This window comes from Nerophis lumbriciformis, linkage group LG04 (assembly GCF_033978685.3).
Source record: "Nerophis lumbriciformis linkage group LG04, RoL_Nlum_v2.1, whole genome shotgun sequence".
Classification (NCBI taxonomy): Eukaryota; Metazoa; Chordata; class Actinopteri; order Syngnathiformes; family Syngnathidae; genus Nerophis; species Nerophis lumbriciformis.
This window is the reverse complement of record NC_084551.2, coordinates 30,341,752-30,368,830: the sequence shown is the minus strand read 5'-3', so window position 1 is coordinate 30,368,830 and position 27,079 is coordinate 30,341,752. Positions and strand designations below refer to the sequence as shown.

The window sequence follows — 27,079 nt, the reverse complement described above, 5'->3', positions numbered from 1 at the left end:
AAACACTATTGGTTTGCTTGTGGCTACTCCACATTCAAGCAAAATGTGGTATGTTGACACTAGTCTATAATCCCGACTGTGATGTTTTGGGAGTCATGTCTATCTGATTTTATAGTGGAACTTGCCTATTATTCGCAATCCAATCCACTTTAAGACAAACCTACTAGAAGAGTCAGTAATATAAATTATTTAACTATAAACGAGTAAATACATTAAATACATCAGCGAAAATACAATAGACTAAAATCACACAACTCTCATGCTGGTTTAAAAGCCAATGAGTAGAAATATGTTTTAAGACATGATTTAAAAGTCATTAAAGTGGGGGATGTCTGAATAACAATAGGGATATTGTTCCAAAGTTTTGGAGCCACAGCAGAAAATGCACGATCACCTCTGGATTTTGAACGGGTTTTTGGGACGGTAAGAAGAAACTGATCAGCTGACCTCAGAGACCTTGTGGGGGTGTACATTTTTCAAAGGTGTCACGACTGGGACTTTGGCGTGGTTTGTTCTCCCGAGGTGCAAGTGATTTGGACCAGACATGGCGTGAAGGTGAATACATGATTTATTTTAACACAATATATCAAAAAGGAACAAACGAAAAACGCGCACAATGGCGGAGGTACAAAACTAGGCTATTGAAAACAAAACTTGCACATAGTGTTTTTGTTTAATTGTTCACAGTTTCTGCCTAACTGTGGCATTAATAAACAAAAAAAAAACTTACTTGGCATAGACTATGAAGTGCGCAGAGGTAAGAGTGTGACAGGGGTATGAATCCGGGATGTCGCCAGAAAGACTAACTGAAAACAATGAACTTAAATACTACAGACATGATTAACAAAAACAAGTGCGTGACTCAAAACGTGAAACAGGTGCGTGACGTGACAGGTGAAAACTAATGGGTTGCTATGGTGACAAACAAGAGTGCGCAATGAGTCCAAACGTGGAACAGGTGAAACTAATGGGTAATCATGGAAACAAGACAAGGGAGTGAAAAGCCAGAAACTAAAGAGTCCAATAACTAAACAAAACAAAACATGACTAATACAAAACATGGTCACACAGACATGACAAAAGGTCTGACATATATTGTGGCCCTAATCTGTTAAGAGATTTAAATACAAACAACAGTATTTTAAAATGAATTCTAAAATGAACTGGGAACCACTGAAGGGATTCTAAAATGGGGATGATGTGTTCATGTTTTTTAGTGCCGGTTACAAAGCGAGCAGCAGCATTTTGGACTAACTGCAATCCAGCGATTGAGGCCTGCTTCATTCCAACGTAGAGGGAGTTGCAGTAGTCCAAACGTGATGAAATAAAAGCATGGATTACCCGCTCAAAGTCATTAAAAGATAAAACTGATTACATTTTTACATCTAGACCGTACAACGGAGTTAACCTGCTGCTCCAATTTGATATCTTTGTCGAACTTAAATCCAAGATTTGTGACTGTTGGTTTAAATAAGGCATCGGGGGGTCCAGGTCACTGGGGTGAGCAGCCTGTTTTACTTTTGAGTCAAATAAAATAATTTCCGTCTTGTTCTCATTTAAGTGTAGAAAGTTTACCGCCAACCATGCTTTTATGTCCTCAAGACAATTTAAAAGTGATTTTAAACTTGTGTCACTTTTCTTTTTTAAAGGGACATTGATTTGCGTATCATCCGCATAAAGATGATATGATATATTATATATTTTTTAAATGTGTTGAATGGGCAGGATGTACACTGAAAACAGGATTGAACCCTGAGGGACACCACAGGACAAGGGAGCATAGGCCAAAGCCTATGCAATCCCTATGTAAATAAAGAACGCGCCTGTTTTTCTTTTTTTATTCATTCTAATTTTTAAAATCATGCAATTATGGGGTGGCTAACAAAGCAGCTAATGGGAGTACTCTATTGCATCCATAAAGCCCTTTAAAAAAAGATCCAAAAAGCGCCAACAATAATCCACTTACATTTTATGATCTGGATATTGACCAAGTGTTAGTGATATAGCTTTTATTACGGCTAATGATAAGGAACTACTTTTAGCATCGCCGTAATCACAGAGAGGTAACGAGCTTATGTAGCTGGTGAGCTGCTGCATCGTCTCTGAGTTGTTAAAATTAATTCTAGATGATAAATCATGTCTCTCACTTGTATAGTAGAAGATTGTTGCCATAAACTGAGAAGGTGGTCAACTTTGTCAATCGACTTAGACCTGGAGATGGCGAGCAAAACGCGAAAAGACACTGGTTTGCATCACCTTTTTTTTTTAAACCTGCGTGAGGATTTTGATTAATCTTTCATCTAAACGGGAAGATATGAACGCCCCATCAGTTGGCATCATAGTAAGAGCAGACATTGTCAATTAAATGATTGTTTTATTATGTTCAGAGTTTGTATTTCTTCTTTAGGACTTAGCAATAGCGCTACTTGCTGGATCTGTTTAGCACGCAGCTTCTAAAACTCATAGCTCATCCTCCTTATATTCAGGCTCAAAAATACGTATGGTTTTTGAGTTATCATTTGTTGCAATGTAGCCATTGTTGTCCCTCATGAAGTTCGCCATGAGTAGTAGTGAACGTTGTGATACTTCTGTGAAATTAATACGCAGCCGTATGCTTAGAATTAGCAAAATTTGTCATTATTACGTATTATGTATGTGCTTGTTATTACATGACATACTTACGTGTATATAAAACATTTATGGAGGTTTTTGGACGTTTTTTAGAGCGCTTTATATGTGAAATTGAGCGACTCCCGTTAGCTCTATTGTTGGCTGACTTTTGCTAGCATTTATATACCCTTTATAATGCATAAAAAAGAAATACATATGTGTGCTTGTCTCACATAATGATTGTGAATGATAGGCAAAATAAATAAAAAATCTGCAGTGTTTTAGCTACTTCTGAATCACTAATCCTCGCCTCCATGGCAACAAATAAAGTATCTTTCCTGCAGGACGAGGAAAAGGTAAACATGTTTCACTACACACCGAAGGGAGATACGATAGGTAATTGCTAAAAGCATGCAAGCGCTCCTGAATGTAAACAAATGCCATGGATGGGTCTACACCAGGGTTGGGCAAACATTTTGGCTCAGGGGCCGCATTAGCTTTTGAAATTTGACAGACAGCGAGCACATAATGCATTTTAAAGCATATCATATCTGATATATATCTGAAGAGGGGAGGAAGGCATTGTCGACAACGCTGTGGACAGGGGCGTAACTATCCATCCATCCATCCATCCATCCATTTTCTACCGCTTGTCCTTTTCGGGTCGCTGTGGGTGCTGTAGCCTATCTCAGCTGCATTCGGGCGGAAGGCGGGGTACACCCTGGACAAGTCACCACCTCATCGCAGGGCCAACACAGATAGACAGACAACATTCACACTCACATTCACACACTAGGGCCAATTTTAGTGTTGCCAATCAACCTATCCCCAGGTGCATGTTTTTGGAGGTGGGAGGAAGCCGGAGTACCCGGAGGGAACCCACGCAGTCACGGGGAGAACATGCAAACTCCACACAGAAAGATTCCGAGCCTGGGATTGAACTCAGGACTACTCAGGACCTTCGTATTGTGAGGCACTTGCACTAACCCCTGTTCCACCGTGCTGCCTTGCGTAACTAGGATTTGATAAATACAGAGGTCAAAAATTGGTTGTCGAAGAGGAACTTTAAAAAGGATGAAATCATGTGTATCGCAGCACCATATAAATTATATTGCCTTGAGCAACACAAATAATTTGCAGCATAACAAAAGCTTTATTGGAGCTATAACTATCTATCACTCATCTAACATCTTTGATAATCAGCATGATTTTGTAACAGTCCACTTTTTATGTATATCCTGGAGTTTAGTATATTAAACAATTTTAACATCATTAAAACATACATTTCAAAAACATACCAAACTATCAACCACGACCAGGGTTCGAACCCAAGATGTTCTGCCTTGCATTGCAAGTACTGATGACGTCTGCCACGGAGCCACTGGAAGTAAAGGAGGACATTTTATTTTCATATCCTAATCAGTGACAGAGCATGATGTGGCCAGGATATGTTTGGGGTAAAATATCATATGAAGTGCCATATCATTCAACAATTTACATTTTAATGTGCTTCTTCGTGCAAAATGCTCAACGAGGGGCATGTGATCTGCATTTAGGGCAAGGCGGCACCTGACTGACACGATGACAGCATTATACCGACAGCATTTCACATCAATTTCATTCACGTGAAAGCAACATTAGTTACATCAGTATGATTTAATGTTAACGTTATGTTGACAGCACATTTCAGATGATGTTTAAAGTAAAAGTGGACTTCTTTACGTTACGTTGTTGAAGTTGTAGCGGGCTGTGCATGACCAAAGATTGTATATTGAGAGAGGATGATCGACGCATGGTGATGTACAGCACACACAATGTCCTACACAAAGTACCTTTATAGTCAGTCATATCATTATCCTTTTGTCACCTAAAAAAATACAGAGGACATGACCTCAGTGTCCTCAATGGTAGTTACAACCATGGCTGTGGATACTTCCTCAATGTTTCAAACCACACGTTGCTATTCTTTAGACTCATAATGACATAGCAAAAGTTTCAAAAAGTTTCTAAAAAATGATGTGAAAAGGCTTTAAAAAAAAAAACACACTGAGGACAGCAGCTGACTGCTGTGCTCCCTGAATGAGCAGTGAGCACCGGAGATCCCGCCCACAATGGCTGTGCTGCCAGGCACAACATGGCTGTGCCACAAGGCACACAAAGGGTGAATGAAACGGTAGTACAATAAGATAAAGCATATTTTTATTCAGTTTGTGGTTCGTAAATTAAAAAGGTTTGTACAACGAAGGGTTCTTAAATCGAGGTTGGACTGCAGCCTTCTAACTCGCTAATTTAAAATGTCGGTCATAAGGTTTTAAGAGGAATTGTACACACTGTTTTTAATCTATGCTGCCATTATAAAAGAAATTAAAAGGAAGAAAAAAAATGTCATTGTTTTTTCCAGTATGGGGCCTAACCAACATTGAATTCAAATTAATGCACAGTAGGGTTGTACGGTATACCGGTGTTAGTATAGTACCGCGATACTAATGAATCATAGTCGGTACTATACCGCCTCTGAAAAGCACCGGTCCGCATCACAACATCTTCGTTCGTTTAAAAAAAATGTACATTATGTTTATAAACTCAGGAAATCTGACCCTGGACACATGAGTATTTGAATATGACCAATGTATGATCCTGTAACGACTTGGTATAGGATTGATACCCAAATTTGTGGTATCATCCAAAACTAATGTAAAGTATCAAACAACAGAAGAATAAGTGATTATTGCATTTTAACAGAAGTGTAGATCGAACATGTCAAGAGAGAAAATAAGCAGATATTAACAGTACACGAACAAGTAGATTAATAATTCATTTCTACCACTTGTCCTTAATAATTTTGACAAAATAATAGAATGAAAAATGAGACAATATGTTACTGCATATGTCAGCAGCTAAATTAGGAGCCGTTGTTTGTTTACTTACTAATAAAAGACAAGTTGTCTAGTATGTTCACTATTTTTTTTAAGGAAAAACTTGCAATAAGGAACATATGTTTAATGTACCCTAAGATTTTTGTTAAAATAAAGCCAATAATGCAATTTTTTGTGGTCTCGTTTATTTAGAAAAGTACCGAAAAGTATCAAAGTAATTTTGGTACCGGTTACCAAAAATTGGTATCAGGACAACACTAATGCACAGCTATTTACAGTATATCCATCCATCCATTTTCTACCGCTTGTCCCGTTCGGGGTCGCGGGGGGTGCTGGAGCCTATCTCAGCTGCATTTGGGCGGAAGGCAGTGTACACCCTGGACAAGTCGCCACCTCATCACAGGGCCAACACAGATAGACAGACAACATTCACACTCACATTCGGTATATATGAGCAAAAATACGTTTTGCTCCGTTCAACAGTACACAGCTAAACTAATGTTTTACTAAGCAATTATCCATTAAAATAGAACATTGAATGCTTTATTGTCATGAAACATGACAGCATAGTTTAATTATAAGCATTTTTTTTTTCATTTGGCTGTTTGCTTCTGGAACTTCTCAATCCTTCCCAACCGTTTCCATAGCAGCACAGTGTCTCAAGCACGCACACATCATCACGGAGACAATACTTCACTGCTCTACCACAACCTGTGATGGGGACTAATCTATCATTGCACATGTCTCCAATATGAAGACTTGAGACATAATCTCCAGGCACATAAGCACAACACAAACTGAGCATACAATCATGCAAAGTCCAAGTTTATTTAGATGCCTTTTGCATTTGTAGTCTTAGCCAAGTGCACGAAAATACCGTTCATATCCCCTTCTCACAGCGTATGTATGAAAAACATTACTTTGATACTCGAATGCTCTGGCGCTGATGCTTTACATCATGTGTGTCAAACTCTGGCCCGCGGGGGTAGCGGGGGTGTTTATTGCAGCCCGGAAGAGTTAGGGCTGCATGGGATTCTGGGTATTTGTTTTGTTGTGTTTATGTTGTGTTACGGTGCGAATGTTCTCCCGAAATGTGTTTGTCATTCCTGTTTGGTGTGGATTCACAGTGTGGCGCATATTTATAACAGTGTTAAAGTTATTTATACGATCACCGTCAGTGTAACCTGTATCGCTGTTGGCCAAGTATGCTTTGCATTTACGTGTGTGAGCGTGCTGAAGTCGCACATATTTTGTGATCGGGCCCGCACATTGTTGGAATGGATGAAAAGCAGATGTGACGTTCGCTCGTAGAGGACGTTAAAAGCAGTGCCTTTAAAGCACGCCCCCAAGACTGTGGTCCGGGTGGACTACGAGATATAATAGCTGATGAACAACTTTGTTCGATAATGAAAGATGCCTCAGCTCAAAGCCTGAGCCCCGACATTAATGAACTAGCATCCAAGAAAAGATGCCAGGTATCTGGCTTGGGCACATCAGATTAGATCAGTGTGTTGCAAACTGAGCATTTTAAAGTCCTGAATGGTTGGTTTATTCATTGTTATTTTATTTGTTAATTTATTAGCCTGTGGAAAAACTTAATGTTGATATTTACCTCTGAAGGCTGCAAATAGAAAAGAGGCATTACATTTTTATTTAAATTGTATGTGATATGCCATTGATATTTTTTTTATTATTATTATTATTTGAAACTCGATTTTGCATGTCACTATAAAGTTATATAAGCCTTGCTTGTTCAATATTCAATGCAAAACTTGTTTGGGTCCCTATTAAAAGGTTAATTTGTTCAACCTTGGCCTGCGGCTTTGTTCAGTTTTAAATTTTGGCCCACTCTGTATTTGAGTTTGACACCCCTGCTTTAAATCATAAAGTTAAGGTCTTGAACCATAAACCAAGGCCAGTATAAATATTAGATAACACACATGTATCTGTTGCGCTGTAGGCACTCTGTTGAGCAGTATCATGATTTGGTGTTCAATAAATGTACTGTTCTGTTTGAGACCTGCCAACCTTTTCCTTCCTTGGCCTCTGTCGCAATGTCCCCTCAAGGATATTTTTGAATGGGTTTTGTGGCATGACATATAAAATGGATGCGGTAGAGGAATTATTTATTTATTTGTATACTGTGTGTTGATCTCCCTCCACTGACTGTAAATGCTTTATAGAGCGCTGTAGAAATCCTCTTCATTTCTCTCGTATTAAACTGTTGTCCACTCTGCTTGAGCCTATTGATTGCATAACAAGGCTTCTGTGCCCTTGCTCAGCTCTGTGCTGCATTGAGCATCTTTTAGGATTTGTGGGGGTGGATTTAACCCAGACACAAGGTGCCCTCAGAAATCTATTGTGTATTGTTTGTTTTTGCTTTGTGAATGAAGACAAATACAACACTTGTTTTGGATGGTTATCCTGAGAACACAGACTTTTGAAAACAGGTCTCAGTGTTTGCATGTCATGTTGTTAATTTGCAACTGGTATACAGGATATCAAAGTTCTAGCTGCTTGATTATATTACGATTGACATAATAACTTCTTTGTTGTTTCCCGACTTGCCCAACCTTTGAGCTGCTCGTTTGCATGTATTAATGTATAATAAATGATAAATGGGTTATACTTGTATAGCGCTTTTCTACCTTCAAGGTACTCAAAGCGCTTTGACAGTATTACCACATTCACCCATTCACACACACATTCACACACTGATGGCGGGAGCTGCCATGCAAGTCGCTAACCAGCAGCCATCAGGAGCAAGTATGTATTATATTTAAGTAAAGGGGCCCTGATATTATTAAAAAAAACAAAAAAACGTTACCTATTTTTACCTGCTGTTGTGTATTTGGTATTTGCATAAATCCCAAAAATGTTAAATCGAACCATAGAGGCATTGCGGAGATATTTATAAAACAATCTTGCCTTCCTTCATACTTCTTCCAAATAATAAGTTTGGAATGTTCCCCTTTAGTGACGTAAAAGGTCACATTAATTATATGCAGTAGTACTTCAACTTCAGAGCTTAATTGGTTCTGTGACAGAGCTCTTAACTGAAAACACTTGTATCTCAAATCAATGTCGCCCATTGAAATGAATTGAAATGAGTCTAATCAACGCTTTCTCCTTTGCTCCCCCCAAAAAAACCCTGCAAAATGTTGACATGTTACATGCCCTTTAAGAAGAAAAACAAATAAATATGAAAAACAATATAAAAGAATGTAGTACTAACAACTGTTGTTTTATGAATTTGTTTTGTATTAATGACATCATTGCGTGCCGGAATTACTTATATGGGCATACCCATGTAAATGCTCGAGGCCTGCCCTCTCGCCTGCTCTGCTTTGGAAGTTATCGCTGTGCGCTGCTCTGTTTTGTAACGATTGCACATTGTTCGCAAGCTGAGCAATGGTCCCAAGGTAATGTTTGTTGGGGTGGGAGGGTGTAGTAACATTGATTAGCTTTCCTTAAGAGGCAAGCACTTGCAAAATAAAAAGGTGAGGCTTGGCATCACTGGCCAGACCTACGGAAGTCCTCGGTAGTGTGACCGACCAGTGGTGAGTGCGAAGTACATGGGCAGGGGGGTGTAATTACATAGACCGTTTCAGCGGGATGCAGAACATACAAGGAAGCCATACAGAGCTACAAAGCTTTGTGTAGAGGTAATAGCTGCTATATAGGAGTCCAATTATCAAATACAAAGGGCCGAACATTAATATAATAGGTCCCCTTACCACCATTCGTAAGATAATCACACAATCTGTGGTTGAGTGTAATTTAGTACATATCTATGTATACTTTATGTTGAGTGCAGTTCCAAGTGTGTTTATTACACAAACGCAAAGTGCTCTTTATGTGCTCATCCTCGTCAGATTGCGGTAATGACATCTTATGTAGCTCTCCACTTTTTCAGGGTATAATTGGAAACTCACTTGAGAGTACTGTGCAAGTCAGCCCTACAAATAAAACTTTGAAAAAAGGTGCAACTTTAAAGGACTCTTATATATAGCAATTTACAAGTTTTAAAAACTTGTCCTGAACATTAATCAAATGCTGAAACACTCAAACATCCACTTGAACGGTGGTGTCCTTTGTCCTTGGCTCACAGAAATGAAGTATAATTTTGGCTTACCATTTACAGCCTTAATTGCAGTGAATTAAACAATCAAGCCTTCCCTATCATATTAGACCATTCATCATTTTTTAAGCTACTGAGGCCATTCTCTTTCCACTCGACTGCAGATCAGTTATCAGAGCATTGAGTCTTCAGATCCTGGCATCAACGTCCCGGGACCCAGAAGAACCGTTTCCAAGCTAAAGAATGAGACCTACCACATGTTCTCCAATCTCCATCCTGGAACTACATACCTGATCTCCGTGCGAGCCCGGACGGGGAAAGGCTTCGGCCAGACTGCCCTAACTGAAATCACCACCAACATCTCAGGTATTGTACCGCTAAAAATAATATCTGCATCAACATACAGATGCAATGCTCATACAATTTGGAATTTAACCAACAGTATCTGGGTGGTCGAACCGTCACCATATGTGAAGTAACATGAGATGTCAGCAACTCTCATGTGTTTAGATTTTAGGTTGTGTTGTCATACCACCACTGGAGCGTACTAGTGATTGCGCAAGAGGACTTTTCACTTGTTGAGATGTCGGAAAGACACGTCTGTCTTAGCTGCTCAGAAAGTACAATGGCCAGCCTAAGAATGAACACATCCGTTTAAAACATAATGTACTAGGGGTCTAACTGAACACTTATTTGTGTCTTGATTTTTAGCTACAAAGTTTTCATTGTCGTGATTTCTCATGACACGTTGGATTTATGTTGCATATTCCTGCGTTTTTGGTATTATTTCCTGTCTCGTACTCTTATTTTTAATTCCACTTCCTGTCTGCCCTCATTCTCCGCCACTTTATCTTTGGCTTGAGTGCTGATTCTTCACACCTGCTCTTGATTAATCAAGAGGGTTTTTCGACCACTGTTGCCTTCCTTGCGACGCTGGTTTGTTGTTTTATGTTCATGGTGCCCTTTTTTTCTTTTACCTTGCCTTGATTTTGCTCACCGTCCTAGCTATACCGGGGATTCCTCATTTGTGTACCTAATAAAAACGACCTTTTACCTGCACGCCGCCTGCCATCTCTGCATTTTGGAGTCGCACCAAATGCCAGCATGCGGCACTGTGACATTCAGATCCATTAAGAAGTGTACTAAATACAGAAATGAAAAACAAGAAGTGATTCTTTCCTTTAATAATATTCAAGCGGTCATGAAAGACAAAGTATTAGCCGGCGGATCCGGGATCTTGACATAAAGGGCACCTCCAGTCGCCCAGGATTTGTGCATTACCACCGCCATAAGTGAGGTGTGAAAGCATGCAGAGCACCTCCAAAAGGGTGCATCCCAGCCTTTGACTCGCGGAGTTATGACTAGTGATAGTGCTAAAAAGACAGACCTTGGAGACAATCTTCTGTCATTGGGTATCATTTCTCCTTGCCTGTTAAATACATAAACCAGTTGTGTCCAAAATGTCGCCTGGGTGCCATTGCGGATCACGGCTATTTTATTTATGGGCCCTTGGCACATTGTTGTAAAAAAAAAAAAAAAAAAGAGCGAAACTTAAAAGAAGCTGTGAAAAAGCTGACATTTTTATACTAATAGCTAATGATAACACAAAGATTAGTTTTCAAATATATGTATACAGTCGTGCCTTGTTATGCGTCTAATTGGTTCCAGGCCTGACCGGGTGTCAAAAAAAATGTTTTTTGAATGAATCGCGATTCTTACTTGTAACGATTGTTAATCGATTTGAAAAAAATATATATTTTTATTTTTCTTTTTCTTTTTTTTCTTTTTAAAGAGTAGAAAAAAGAGAATCGTTGTATACTTTTAGTATTGCCTTATTTGTATTTGACTTTATTAAATGTTTGGGTAGAATTTTATTAAAAATAATATATACATTTATCAGCGCTTTTATCTATTTTATGGAGGAATGTAGTTAATCATCGAACTTGCACCCCATGTTATTAAACAAATATTGATTTTGAATGGAGAATTTATTCTGAATCAAATCTTTACCCACAAAAACCTAATTGAATCATGTGGTCCCCAAAGATTAACAGCCCTACTGACTATGGTAAATACGTTATCGCAAAGGAGGATATTTATGAAGAAATTTTATATTTTAAAGCATAAATAAAAACTGTTTACAGCCTTCGAAATGTTTTTTAACATTATCAGAGCCCTGTGAACATGAAATGACGTTTTATCGTTATATCGTTTTACCCAATATAGTAGCCTTGAGTGCGTTCTACTTGCCTGTAACGAAAGGATCCTCCAAGCGGCATTGGTATGGACTTCGTCAAGGCTTCCATCGCGGCCGCTATGCGAAAATAAGTAAACAAGACAAAATCAGTGAGATGTTATTGCTCAGTTGAATGCTCAAACTAATAATGCTATTGATAAAATAACATTCGGTGAGGGGAGCAGTGAGAAGCAGCGGTGGCCGCGCTCGGGAATCATTTTGGTGATTTAACCTTCAATTCCAACCCTTGATGCTGAGTGCCAAACAGGGAGTTAATGGATATGATTTGAACTCACGACCTACCGATCTCATGGCGGACATTCTAACCACTAGGCCACTGAGCAGGTGGTTATATGGTTCATTGGTTATATATTAAATAATGTTTATGTTGTACTCTTAATCAACCAAATAGCTTCAGTGATTGTGGCTGCTGTACCGTTGTATGTGCAGTGATCATATAATATAAATTGATGATGGCAAAGTTTGACGCTAGAAAATTAGCTTTTATTCCCATCATTCACTATGGGAAAATAATTATGGAACACTAGAGGTTGACCAGACAATTTTATTATAGAATGTTCACTGCAAGATTACAAGTTACATGACTCAACATTCTAATAGTAGGACTCAAACCTAGCTTCTCTGCCAGACTGCATGAAGATCGTTTGCTAAATTGGGAAAACATGATTGTTGCCATTATAAACCTGCCCGATTGCTCATCTTAGTATGAAAGCTGTGCTGAAATCTGAAATGTTTAGTTGTTTTTTTTGCCGTCTCTGTTAATCAGTGCAGCATGCAGGTATAAATCCAGACTTCACCAACCCTGTGCTATAATTAGGATCTTCTTTTCCCTATTGACCTTCATATTTTTCTTCTTGTGCCAAAGCAAAAAAGTAAATGATCCCAGAGGGTAGGAGCTATTTTCCATTGCGACTCTAATCAAGTGGCAAGCTGTCATCTTGTTGTCCTTAAGACATTAATTACCTTGTGGAGAAACACCACAGAGAGGACATTTGGTATAAGGAAGGGCGTGTGTTATGCATATATATATACATATACCTGTATATACACACACATAAGGTATATACTGTCAAGGACAGAATGTCACATTAAAGAGTCTTCTTAATAATGCTGATGGAAATCCAGCCGTCCTCATGGTCTCTCCTTTTAATGTGCTTGTTTGGTGATGGAATTGCTCCTACTAGGAATGCAGAGCAAAGCCACTCCAAACTATGTCTCACTCGCACTGCCTAAATCTCTCTTCTGAGAGGCCGTTTTGTTTAATTAGCGATTTAGAGCACAATCCCTGCCTACTGGCTATGTGTCATGGAGAGTTCTGGCACAAATCCATTTTGCAGGAGGAAAGGAGAAGTATTTGCAGGTCATCCTCAACTCCTTTTGGCTGGCCAACGATGCAGAACATTCACTTGCACTGAGTTTCTCTCAAATGGGTGCTGACAGCATGCAAACATTGAGCACCTTCAACTGCAACTACTGTCAGCATCTTTAAGCTGTAGCCACTTCTGATCATCCAGCTCCACTTCTACTTGAGCGCATATACAGTTAGACATGTGCACCTCTATGACTGATTTTTAATTAGCCAGCTGTCTTTCAAAAGATCTTCATTGCCAGCGATCCTCAGCGTTGTTGTTTCTTTTCAATCCTTTAGTCTAATAATGTCTGAACTGAATGCTGTGGTATTGGCCAACACGTTTTTAATGTAGTAATCATTTATTGTACATGACTAGTTTGCTCTCCTCTCCCTCATTAATTGACTCCTGATATTAAAAGCAAAATGTGCCGTGACAACTCTAGGGAAGAGCATGACTTAAGAAAAATCCTTTTAAATGAAAAACTAATCAATTTTGCCTCCCTGGCATGACTTTAACTTGGACCTCTGGCCAGGAAAACTATAAGAGGGTATTTAGTATATTAGCTGTGCTGGCCTTTTAAGCACAGAAATAGGGTGTCTCTTTTCTAATATTCTGCCGTGTGCTAGTTCTGCAAGAGATAGAACATTTAATAGATAATGAATAGCCAAACACTATACGTTCAATCCGTCTGTTGGCAATATTACATCTTTATATGTTACAAGAAACCTTTTTATTAGTCTTCGCTGTCAAGAAGTGTAAGTGAAAAAGTAAATTAATTGCAGTGTAATAAAAGTAAAATTATATTTAACCATTGACCCTTTGATGGCATTTGAAAGCTGTGCAAAATGTAGAAACGGCACTAGAAATAAGTTATTAAAAAACATTGTTTACTTTCCTTTATCGCAACATAAGGTAGTGAAAAAGGTGCGGAGTGAGATTATTGCTGGTGCTGCAGCACAGAGCAGGCACGTGTACCAACGTCTTACGTCACAGAAAGTTCAATTTCTGGCTCCATGGTTATCACTTTGTAATTACCGGTACCTTTCTGTGGTCACATCACATTATAACAAAAGAAAGAAGGCCGAAGGACAATTGAAACACACTTTGTGTTAAGATGTTCCAATGTGCTGTAACTAAACGCTAAGACAATACATCATTATATTTGACTATGCAGTATGTACAGTACCATGCAACAGTGTAAGGCACCATTACATGTGTTGCAATGCAGATGCCAATTTTGATGAACTACATTTTTTTTATCTTGCACTTTTTACATTTAACAAATTAGATTTTTAACGAATCACATTTGACATAATACAGCAAATGTATTTCTACTTAGAAGCATACAGGCACCAAACTCTGGAAAATCTTACTAAAATAATCAATCAATCAATGTTTACTTATATAGCCCTAAATCACGAGTGTCTCAAAGGGCTGCACAAGCCACAACGACATCCTCGGCTCAGATCAGGGCAAGACAAAACTCAACCCAATGGGATGACAATGAGAAACCTTGGAGGGGACCGCAGATGTGGGACCGGTGCAATGGACGTCGAGTGGATCTAGCATAATATAATAAATAATAATACATTTTTATTACATTGCAAAAAAAGTATATTTTTTCAAAATATTTACATTTTAAAAAATACATTTAAAATGTAATATAAAGAAATATAAAAAAAATAAAAAAAATTCTTTCTAAAGATTTTCAAGAGTTTGTTGACTATATGCTTGCAAGGAGGAATACATTTGGTTTTTTTTAATGAATGTATGGGAAACATTGACGTATATAAAATATGTCCTCAGCACCAACATTCGATTATGGAGACATGCCATCCCCCTTGAGTGAGACTGAAAGCACAATCACTGTGCTGCTGCGCCCCGCCCAGGGTAGAGGAGCACCTGTCAGGTGAGGAAACCATCTTAAATTGTAGAATGCAAGCTTCAGAAATAGTGCATTCAAACTGTCCCCTTCTGACCCGTTGTGTCCAGCACATACCAGGTGGTGATAGAGGAAGAGACAGGGAAAAAAGTAAAAAGGGAGATTGGGCTTCAAGAGTGTTTTCCACTCCCGATGTCCCACGGCGAGGCCTTGGCCAGGGGCACCCCGCACTACTACACTGCTGAGCTGCCACCCAGCAGCCTGCCAGAGGCCAGTCCCTTCACTGTGGGTGACAATCATACTTACAACGGCTACTGGAACACCCCGTTGGACCCTCGTAAAAGCTACCTCGTCTACTTCCAGGCTATGAGCAATTTCAGAGGGGTGAGTGACGGGAGACACCCACCAGTGGTAGCAATTTTCCAACTTTAGTAAACACACATTGAACCTGAGGGGTGTTACTGATGTTGTGCATTGTCTGTGCTCACAACACTTGAAATAGTATTTATGCCATGAAAAGGATCGCGGAACGATAACATTTTGAGCTGGCAGGGTAAGTACTTGGAAATTATGTGTTTATTTCCCACTACTTTGATTCCCTACACCCATGCCAGAAAGGGTAAATTACATACCTGTGTTGGCTGGAAGTACGAAGCGTCAACAATATACTCTTCATCATCTACCTTTTATAACACATAGTTTTGTTTTTCCTCTCTAATTTGTCCTTTTATTACGTACCATCCACTTAACTTTCTTTTCAAATCATTTTTTTAATTGTCCTTTCTTTATTGTACATTTAAATGATGTGTTCAGACTTAGCAAACATCTCTATCATGGCTTTAGAGCAGGAATATTCAACTAAATTGTTTTAAGGACCACATTTACATAAAGTTAAGGACCGAGGGGGGGGTGGGGGTCGGGGGATTACTCCCTTCACTCTTATATTCTTATTTGACTTTGACTTAAAAAAAAGAAAAAAGTACAGTACATATAGATCAGGGGTCGGGAACCTTTTTGACTGAGAGAGCCATGAAAGCCAAATATTTTAAAATGTATTTCCGTGAGAGCCATATAATATTTTTTTAACACTGAATACAACTAGATGCGTGCATTTTTAAGTAAGACCAACATTTTTAGACTATAACAAGTCTCTTATTCTTTGTAATAACATTGTTATTCTGAAGCTAATCAATAATAAATAAAATACTTCTTACCATTAATGCGACTTCTTGAACAGGTGCGGTAGAACTTAAATGCATGAGAATGTTTTATATTTTGAACTGTATTTTTAACACTGTGATTACCAGCTGAATTATTCATTACTTATCGTGTTAAGCAATGCCAGCTAAGATTTATCTGAGAGCCAGATGCAGTCATCAAAAGAGCCACATCTGGCTCTAGAGCCATAGGTTCCCTACCCCTGATATAGATGAACACACAAATATAAATTGCAAAATGTTGTAGCTAGTGGATAATTTACATATTTTATCCCTGGGGCAATTAATGCCTAACACACAAGAACAGGACAGCAACAAACAAGAGGAGTAAAAGAACATATACAACAATAAAACAATATTAATATAACATACAGTAGGACTTAAAAAAATATTACTAATTACAAATTACTAATGACAGACCAGAAATTAGAAAGTTGGATTTAAGTGCCAAAGTGCCAAAGTGATTGAGTGTTAAGATATGCAAGAACAACATTGCACATTGCCAGTTACAAAGTGCTAATTCACAATTTTGTAAAGTGCTGTTGTAAATTGCACTATGTATGGTAACCTTGTTGCACACACACACATGTGTGTGCGTGTGTGTGTGTGTGCGTGTGTGTGTGTGTGTGTGTGTGTGTGTGTGTGTGTGTGTGTGTGTGTGTGTGTAATAAGGATAGCATTAGAGATGTCCGATAATATCGGCCTGCCGATATTATCGGCCGATAAATGCTTTAAAATGTACACGTTTGTTATATCGAAAATTATCTGTATCGTTTTATTTTATTATCGGTATCGTTTTTTTTTTTTTGTTGTTTTTTTTTTTTTTTTTTTTAAATCAACATAAAAAACACAAGATACACTTACAATTAGTGCACCAACCCAAAAAACCTCCCTCCCCCATTCACACTCATTCACACAAAAGGGTTGTTTCTTTCTGTTATTAATATTCTGGTTCCTTAATTATATATCAATATATATCAATACAGTCTGCAAGGGATACAGTCCATAAGCACACATGATTGTGCGTGCTGCTGGTCCACTAATAGTACTAAACTTTAACACTTAATTTTACTCCATCCACCCATCCATTTTCTACCGCTTATTCCCTTTGGGGTCGCAGGGGGCGCTGGAGCCTATCTCAGCTACAATCGGGCGGAAGGCGGGGTACACCCTGGACAAGTCGCCACCTCATCACAGGGCCAACACAGATAGACGGACAACATTCACACTCACATCCACACACTAGGGCCAATTTAGTGTTGCCAATCAACCTATCCCCAGGTGCATGTCTTTGGAAGTGGGAGGAAGCCGGAGTACCCGGAGGGAACCCACGCAGTCACGGGGAGAACATGCAAACTCCACACAGAAATATCCCGAGCCCGGGATTGAACCCAAGACTACTCAGGACCTTCGTATTGTGAGGCAGATGCACTAACCCCTGTTCCACCGTGCTGCCCACCTAAGGAAGGGCAGCCCGGTTTTTCAGTAATTACTAGTTTCTATGTAACTGTTTTTATATTATTTTACTTTCTTTTTTATTCAAGAAAATGATTTTAATTTATTTATCTTATTTTATTTTATTATTTTTTTTAAAAAGGACCTTATTTTCACCATACCTGGTTGTCCAAATTAGGCATAATAATGTGTTAATTCCACGACTGTATATATCGGTTGATATCAATATTGGTAATTAAGAGTTGGACAATATCGGAATATCGGATATCGGTAAAAAAGCCATTATTGTGATTATGTACGCACTATTTCACAACATTTTCATACATAAGAAAGTACAGTATAGGTAAGCAGACAGGGTCACAAGACTGGTTTATCACCAGCAACATACTCCCCAAAAAACAACCCATACTTTAAAAATACTTTTATCAATTGCACCATTTACATGTGATAATACAACACATCTAGTGGATTTGTCAAGGTTCATTAAGAGTGCAAATTTTCAATTAACCACAGTTGTAGATGCTTGTTGAAAGAGATAAGAGTTTGTAAGTCTTGTTCGTTACTTGGTATCGTGTTCCATTAGTGTGACGCGCGATATGAAAAACTGACTGCCCAAAAGCACTTTTTCTGAATGGGACCAGACAGTCAATTTAAGTTTGTCTTCATAAATTATTTTAGTGGAGGTTGAGCTAGTCCATGAAGAATCTTGTACACTAAGGAAGGATCTGCATATTCTTTTTATATTTTCCTAACTCAGCAATGTATGTTTCTTTAAGATGTTACAATGATGGTGTGTCAAACACTTTAAAAGCTTGCTTATACTGTATATATATATATACGTCTAAGAAGTTGACAGGCTTGCATACTAATGCCCAAGTTGTTTTACATTTTGTATATTCCGGAGAACCAGCACCTTTACGGTAGACATTCGATTTTGGTCTATTTATTTTGTCAGCGCTACAAGAGCACTCTGTAGTTTTCAACGACCTTCTGCAAAACAGCGAGTGAAAGATCATCTCTATGACAGCACTCTCGTGTTTTTAAGAATCATCTTCAAAAATGTTTTTTAACTGAATTCGCAGGCCGCCAGTTTTAATAGGTTAAATGATAAAAAAGAGAGGACCTAAAACAGGACCTTGAGAAACACAAATATTGTCCCTGAAGACGTTGAACAAATGAATACCGAAGCATCTGAAGTCAACAAGCTATAACAACACATTAGTTACATAAATCACATTATGAAAAACATGTGCAACTGCCAAAAAGGAAATAACTTAAAGACTGACTCCAGGGTTCTCTGTCTATGAGCAAGGTTACAATGTCAATGCAAGGATCTGAGAATGTGTTTACATTGGTTCAAGTTCCTCTATACAACAGGAGCACTCTAGTGTTTCTAGGAACTTGATGCAAAAACATTTGTCTCCCTAGATTTGAACTGAACTCGGGTGGCCGTTATAGTGTCATTCCTGTGCTGGATTTGGCCCCCGGGCCGCCAAATGAATAGCCCTGTTTTAGGGTGTCATGGTTGAAAGGAACAATGTTTAAGTTTCCGGCCATTCCAGTAAAAAGACAAAGCTCGGGCTCCAGCGATACCCAGAGGACATTACCTTTCCAAATTCGATTACACGAGGAGCTGCTACCTGGATGAAGCAATTACTTAGTGATAATTGGACCCAGGTGCAGATGATCCGAGGAGGCGAGAGGATGCTTTAATATTTGCTATCCACAGCCAGACCTCCGTGCTTGAATGACATGTCCACAAAGTGGACCTGTTGACATCTATAGGTTTTTATTTTTTTATTTTTTTTATTTTTTTTACATTATAAATAGGTTACGCATGCAGAGCTGTCTTTATCCAGTGACCTTCTTGTCTTGGGTCATTTAAGGATTCTATCTCATTAATTCATTGTCCATCTGTGGATAGATCCTGTCTCAACCCTGCAAGATGTTGCCACAATAATTCCCAGGGGGTACTTTGGTACATGAAAGCAATCCAACCCCAATTTGATTTAGCAAGTTTTCCAAACACATCATTGGAGCAGATAAAGTAGTTGTGAAAGCATCAACATTAAAGGTGGTTCTTCCCTTTGGTAGTTTGGTCTCATCCGTTAATAGTCTCAACAGATTTGGTTCTGTCAGTGGACAGTAGTCCTTTTTTTTCTAATGGATCTAGGTGGGTGGTTTGCTCCATTACCAGAGGCATCTTTTTCTAAGCCAGTGGAGAAACCTATTGAGGGAGTGCAGAGTGTGCACTTCATAGAACTAGTCTGCTAAGCATGGGCTTAGATATGGTTTACTGGCGGACGGGATTATGTTTTGTTTTGTCTGGTAGTGAGGCAGAGCCCATGACCCACAATGAGGGGAGCATTGGGTGGTGCATTACCCAGACGACAGTGTGCCCCTTTTTTGCATGGTGCTGCTTTCATTCAGAATATTCTACAATAATAGTGGCAGTGGACATTGGTACAGGAGAACACCACAATGCAATTAAGTTAAAAAAAACAACATAAACAGATTTACCTTTGGTCTACCAAAGCAGCTTTACGAATGTGAGGCAAACCTCTCCTGAGAGGGACTAGAAGACAAACATTTATATTTATATTAGGGCTGTCAAAGACAATTAATCACACAAAAAATGATATTAATCATGTATAAATGCAGATTAATCACACAATTTATTTTGACCGCGTATGCTTCTTTACCTAAAAGGAAAATTCACTAACTTTTGTATTTTTTGATTCTGATAACGAATCTGCCTGTCATTTCCCATAATATCAATTAGTTTTTGAGTGATATGTAGATAACGAACTGTACTTGGAAAGCCCCCTTTTGCATCGCCAGACTCGGTATGTCGCCCCCTCTTGGTGTGATGTCATGTACAAAACTGGAGTCTATTTTCCACACATGGACAGTGTGGATAAAGGCATGTAAATATATTATTTTGATCACTTATTTGTATGGTTTTGACGCCCTGGTCCATAATTAATTAAAAACTGATATGATTAACATTATGAGCAAAAAATAAATGTAAAACAAATTGCAATTTCCGAACACAACATCTCCTCTTCTATAGACATCATAGCCTGTGTTTCCTCATGCTCTTTCAGAATTTCCTCAAGCACATTGAGGAAAATATCCGTAGACGAGGACGCAAAATAGAATACTAGAGACTTACCTTTTTTGTCTGTCATTTTTTAACATCTGCTCTTCTTTTACCACTTTTTTGACAGTTCTGACTCAGTCTGTCTCCCTCTGAAGGGGCTCCTGATTTTTGGGATCGCATTTGGCTTGAGTCTTTTACATTTTTTACATCTAAACTCCGACCAAAACCCTTTTTCTTCAAAGTCAGAATCATTAAAATGACCCCTACAAATAACACTCCTCTCGCTTGATCCATCTCATTTTGCTGAGTCAATTTGAGTGGAGAGGTCCATACTTTCCTCATATTCCCATCATTTGAAAATGTATGCAAGATGATCAAAACCATAAGTGTGGTTAATCTAATTTTTAAAATTAATAATTTGACAGCACTAGTTGATATAAATTCTGCTGGGCTCAGGACAAGAGCATCTCTAAAGTAATTACCATAACTAATAAACACAGTTGAGACAGTTATTGTTTTTAAGTAGAGGAAACTTTTGGAAGATACTGTATGATACTGATATTACACATGCCCCATACAGTGTGATTATTATATTTCCAAAAATTGCATTTGTTTTACAAATGCACAATAATCATCTAAAGATTGACACATGACGTCTCATGACGTTAAGGCCAATACTAAAGAAATACAGTATTCAAGTGTTCATAATTAGAATGAGAACATGTTTTATCTTTTGAGCGTGAGTTTTCTAAAATGCTGTCCCTAATCTAAAAAGGCAGATGTAATAACAAGAACTACGGCGCAGAAGAAACCTCCCTAGTATGATGCTGAAAGCTCCAAATGGGCTGTGCTATATATGACATTGGAACAATCTGTTTGAATGTCTAGTTAACCCACGGTGGCGATGCATGACATCATTGTCATTCGGGCTGCACAAGTATTCGACATAGAATCGACATCGAGATTTGAATTAGTGCGATAAGGTTTCTGCAAGAGGCTCAGGTGTTCTTTTTCCTCCGCCATCACCGGCATTTGTGTGACAGAAATGTTCGCCAATCAGAATTGTTGACCCTTATGTTTGTTCGTCTCTCGCTTCAAACAAGGAGAAAGAGAAAGAGAAAGAGGTTTCTCTGTGCATCGCTCTCAGCACCTGAGCGCGTTTATTTGACCATAGAATTAACTGAAAACAATGAGCCCTCTTTTTAGTCATTCACAATCTTTGTCTAGGTGGGCAGAGAGCAGGGCTCCAGTTTTACACACACAAAAAGAGACTCACGACTCGCTACTGCGAAGTGCAGCAAAGTAACAAAATTTAGGTGTAAATCCTGTTGTAATTTTTTCAGCTTTAAATCAGATGGGCAATATGAGCCCATCAACAGAGACGAACGATCAATAATGCCGTGATCACGTGATGAACAAAAAGACAACGTGCGACCTCGATTTTGCAACTGGGAAATGGGAAATGAAAAAATGCACTTTAAGAGAATCAATTTATTTTCTGTTTATTTCTTTAGGATCACAAAATTACAGCAGATAGGTAAACTGTTCTACAATAATAAGAAATAAAATATTATATTCTTTTAAATGGTTACTTTTATTATTATAATATATTATGATTATATTACTTTATAAACAGGATCATTTTTTTTATCGATTAAGAGCATGTTGTAAACAAAAGCTCTGAGTCTGTCTGCATAAAGCCAAATGTTTTTTAGAGTAAATTATTGTATATTGTTCTGTTTGGCACCTTGAGACAAGACTATGTTGATTGACAGTCTAAATGTAATAGACCTTCCTTCACTTGTTATTTTCGCAGTTTTATGCATTCATATGTATAAAATATAAAAATCTAAAAAAAAATCTCTTTTTTTTTTGTCCTGTCCAGCTTCTCAGGCAAATCATATAGTTGATGTAGATGCCCATATCGGCTGTTCAGATTTACTTTACAAAAGAGAAGTGTAGGATACTTCCCTTGTTGCCTTATTTGTATTGACTTTATTAAGTGTATTTATATTATCATTTGGTGCAGCCGGGCCAGAGCAGGAGGGGATAGAAAGAGAAAAAAAAAGAAGACAGAGGGGGAAATTGTGGGGACAAGAGGGGGATTAGACAGAGAGACAAAAACAACAACAGCAAACACAACAACAACAACAATAGAGCAACATCAGCAAATACGACATGTACAAATATGATGGTAAAAGTAATAGCAAATAAGCAGTTAGCGAAAATAAAAAATAATACAGAAATGACAATGAGCATTATTACACTACAAATGGATCAATACAAATATCAATAGAAATAGCGCTATTGATAATGAACAATACCAATACTTTACCTCTATTATCAACAATACAGTTGTTCAAATGCAACAATACATATACGTAATGATAACTTGAGATACGAAATAATGCAGAAAAATGGAGGTGAAGTAAGAGAAGCAACCTACATTAACCTTGTAGATTGTTATAGTAACAATAGGTTAAGATTTGTCAGTGTGCCATGTGTTATACTCAGTTTACCCTAGGGCAACAACGTTAATATATGTTTGATGAAACGTGATTATGTGCATGAGTGTATGTATGCATATGTACTTGTATATGTACAGAATGTGTATATGTGTTTGTACAGTGAGTGTATATGTACAGTATGTGTATATGTATGTTTGTACAGTGAATGTATATGTACAGTATGTGTATATGTATGTTTGTACAGTGAATGTATATGTACAGAGTGTGTATATGTGTTTGTACAGTGAGTGTATATGTACAGTATATGTATGTGTAGCGTAGGTACCTATGTATGCGTGTATGTATGTATGTATGTATGTATGTGACTATATGTGAATTTGTATGTACAACATATTTGACTCCCAGTGCGAGTGGGAGTCAGAGTACGGCAAAAGGAATCTCTAACACAACTTTGGAGAGAAAAATCGCAATTAGGATTTCTCTCAAGATAGTGCAGCCCTGATTATCACATTATTTATTTTTTGTGTTTAGAGCTCGTCTTTAATTTTCCTGCCGGAAATGTTTATAGAAAAGTAATAGATCATATGTCCAGAGTAAGACTCACATTCGGTTGGTTTTTTGGGTTCTATCTATTAAATGATGCAGTTGCCATGCGTGATACAAACAAAGCAGTATCATAACCACAAGGAAAATACATGTTGTGTGTGGATAATTGTATCGCGGCAATCATAAAACTAATTTGCATCATCAGTTCTTACTGAAAGTAATCGCATACTGTACTTGGATTTTACATGTAGTTGTTGGAGATGAGTAGTACAACTTATTTTTATACCTCTTGTCAAGTTTGACATTCAGGTAATCTGCATCAGTGCTTCAAAGAAAATCTATACTAGGTGTAGAGTAATAAAAGTTTCCTGCCTGAGCCTTCTATATCATATTGACTGGTTCATTAATGAAGGTCTGGTGGGTTTGTGTCTTGTGTCTTGACAGTTTGGAGAAAATTGCACCCAATACTCTCCAACAGAGGCATCCGTGTGTGAGTAGTTTGAACAGTATGGGGCCTCATAATATTTAGCATTTAACTGTGCTAATTATCTAGAGAGGGACTGTCAAGCCTGTGTAATTGCTTTGATTGATCGGTCTTAAGAGGCTCTTCAAAGTCTGTAGATACAAGACTGGGGCTTTGCTGGCGGATGCAGCAGCTCTTACTTCAAACACAGACACACTGAAAATATGGGCAGTGGAGCCTTGTGTTGTGTGTTGGCATCCATGTTGTGTGTTTGGAGCTGCCAGGACCCACCTGCCCCTGAGGCAGGACTAGCACTACACAGTTAAATGTGTGAAGTGTGAACAACCATGACAGGCTTGCCAATTAACTATTCCGCTAAGTTGGCATGCAGTAACTCATATACCAATAGTAAAGAGCACAGGTGTCAAACTCATTATACACCTTATGAATTGCAATGGACACCCCAGCTGTAGTGGTCACAGTGGTATTAATAGGATGCTTTGCACTAACCGTGTGTCAGAGTACCATTAAAAGTAGCAATACTGTACCACTATAACTATTAAAGTGGTCGTATTATGCAAAACCCACTTTTCTTGCGTGTTGGCGCCTGTTTTTGTGTATTCAGGATCCACATAAGAGCCGGAAATGTAAATGCAAACCATTGAAGCATTAAGGAGATATTTATAGAACACATTAACCAACATGTGACGTCAGCAGATATCTTTGGCATCTTTGTTTACCCAAAGATCTTTGCGTGAGTCGGCCATTGTAGTCCAACTATGCAGTCAAAAAGCTCCTTCTTTTTCTCTATCCTCTGGTTGTAGGACAAACTAGCTTGTACGTGCACATGCATACTAAAATCCTTTGCTGTTGCAATTTGTAATAAAAAGTAGCAAATAGTTCTAACTTGTATCTGTCAGGAGACTTGATACATATGCGTTCAAAACTACAACATGCCTGACAAGGAGAAGACACAGTCCAAGTGGAGTTACTTAAATAAGGCCGACCACAAAACGGTGAAGCCTGAAACGCCGGTCAGAATCGGCTTGAATACGGTCTGTAAAACAAAATCTATGCCAAGTTTTTACTAAAGAACCACTATTCCATGTTATGTAGATCACAAGGAAGTGTTTTAAACATAGGAAGACAACAATCATAATATGACCCGTCTGTACAAAATAAAACAAATAACCATGATGATACAGCCCAGAGTGATCATTTTAACGAAAACAAGGCATGTTCGGAAGCCTTGCTCCACAGACGCATGCTGAGACTTGCCAACTCTTCCAAATTGTGCAGAAGACTCCCAGATGCCCTTGACCACAGACAACCCGACTGAAGTTACAAATCTCCCACAATCTGATGTTTCTGTGTGCATATCAAATATTGTAACTCACTAGTCAATGGACCCAAGTGGAGTTCAAAAAAATATCTGTCCACATAAAACCACATTCACCAGTTGCCATGCACGTTTTGTCCAAGCCAAAAAAGCAATTACAGATAACTAGTACACAACATCTCTGTTCAATATTTAGTGATATATTAGATGTACAGGACAGCACGGTGGAACAGGGGTTAGTGCATGTGCCTCACAATACGAAGGTCCTGAGTAGTCCTGAGTTCAATCCCGGGCTCAGGATCTTTCTGTGTGGAGTTTGCATGTTCTCCTTGTGACTGCGTGGGTTCTCTCCGGGTACTCCGGCTTCCTCCCACCTCCAAAAACATGCACCTGGGGATAGGTTGATTGGCAACACTAAATTGGCCCTAGTGTGTGAATGTGAGTGTGAATGTTGTCTGTCTATCTGTGTTGGCCCTGCGATGAGGTGGCGACTTGTCCAGGGTGTACCCCGCCTTCCGCTCGAATGCAGCTGAGATAGGCTCCAGCACCCCCCGCGACCTCGAAAGGGACAAGCGGTAGAAAATGGATGGATGGATATTAGATGTACAATGACGTGTATATTATCTATAAAATCAGTGCACACTTACACCGAGTGTCAGGTGGATGGAACATAGCTTTAGCGTCGTAACCCCAAGATGCAGCAGACGGTTAGCAGACACTGAGTGTATTATTTAATATTAAAAAAAAAAAAACACACTCACGAGGGAGTCAAAGAACACGTAACTAGAAGTAGAAAACAGAACAAAAGAAGGTGAGTGCAGCTAACAAGTGCACATGACACGGAACCTCTTTTTGGAGGAAAAAGAGACACTCACTTCCTGACACATGAGGTTGTAGACAAAGCATTAGGCATTGATAACCGGCCCTGAAATAGGAGACTGATTGGCAACCGGGACACACCTGTACCCGGTTGCCAATTAAGGACAGGTGTGGGAGCCATCACTCAGTAGCTAGACAGGGTAAATGAAACTACAAATTGAGAGTACTGGACAGTGACAATCCCAGGAAAGAGTAAACTTCTGGCGAGTAAATATACATCCATCCATCCATCCATCCATCTTCTTCCGCTTATCCGAGGTCGGGTCGCGGGGGCAGCAGCTTAAGCAGGGAAGCCCAGACTTCCCTCTCCCCAGCCACTTCGTCCAGCTCCTCCCGGGGGATCCCGAGGCGTTCCCAGGCCAGCCGGGAGAGATAGTCTTCCCAGCGTGTCCTGGGTCTTCCCCGTGGCCTCCTACCGGTCGGACGTGCCCGAAACACCTTCCTAGGGAGGCGTTCGGGTGGCATCCTGACCAGATGCCCGAACCACCTCATCTGGCTCCTCTCGATGTGGAGGAGCAGCGGCTTTACTTTGAGCTCCCCCCGAATGACAG

General features: G+C 38.9%; 1 protein-coding gene across 6 annotated transcripts in view; it reads left to right on the top strand.

Moving 5' to 3' along the window:
- The window catches only part of ptprub (protein tyrosine phosphatase receptor type Ub), a 531,315-nt gene that overhangs the window by 367,161 nt on the left and 137,075 nt on the right, over nt 1-27,079 (top strand). For all 6 annotated transcript variants that reach the window (XM_061951982.1, XM_061951965.1, XM_061951958.1 and 3 more), the window contains exons 10-12: nt 9,732-9,933; nt 14,983-15,085; nt 15,169-15,442. In XM_061951982.1, the coding sequence (XP_061807966.1) occupies nt 9,732-9,933; nt 14,983-15,085; nt 15,169-15,442 (579 nt within the window). The remainder of the gene's footprint in view (nt 1-9,731; nt 9,934-14,982; nt 15,086-15,168; nt 15,443-27,079) is intronic.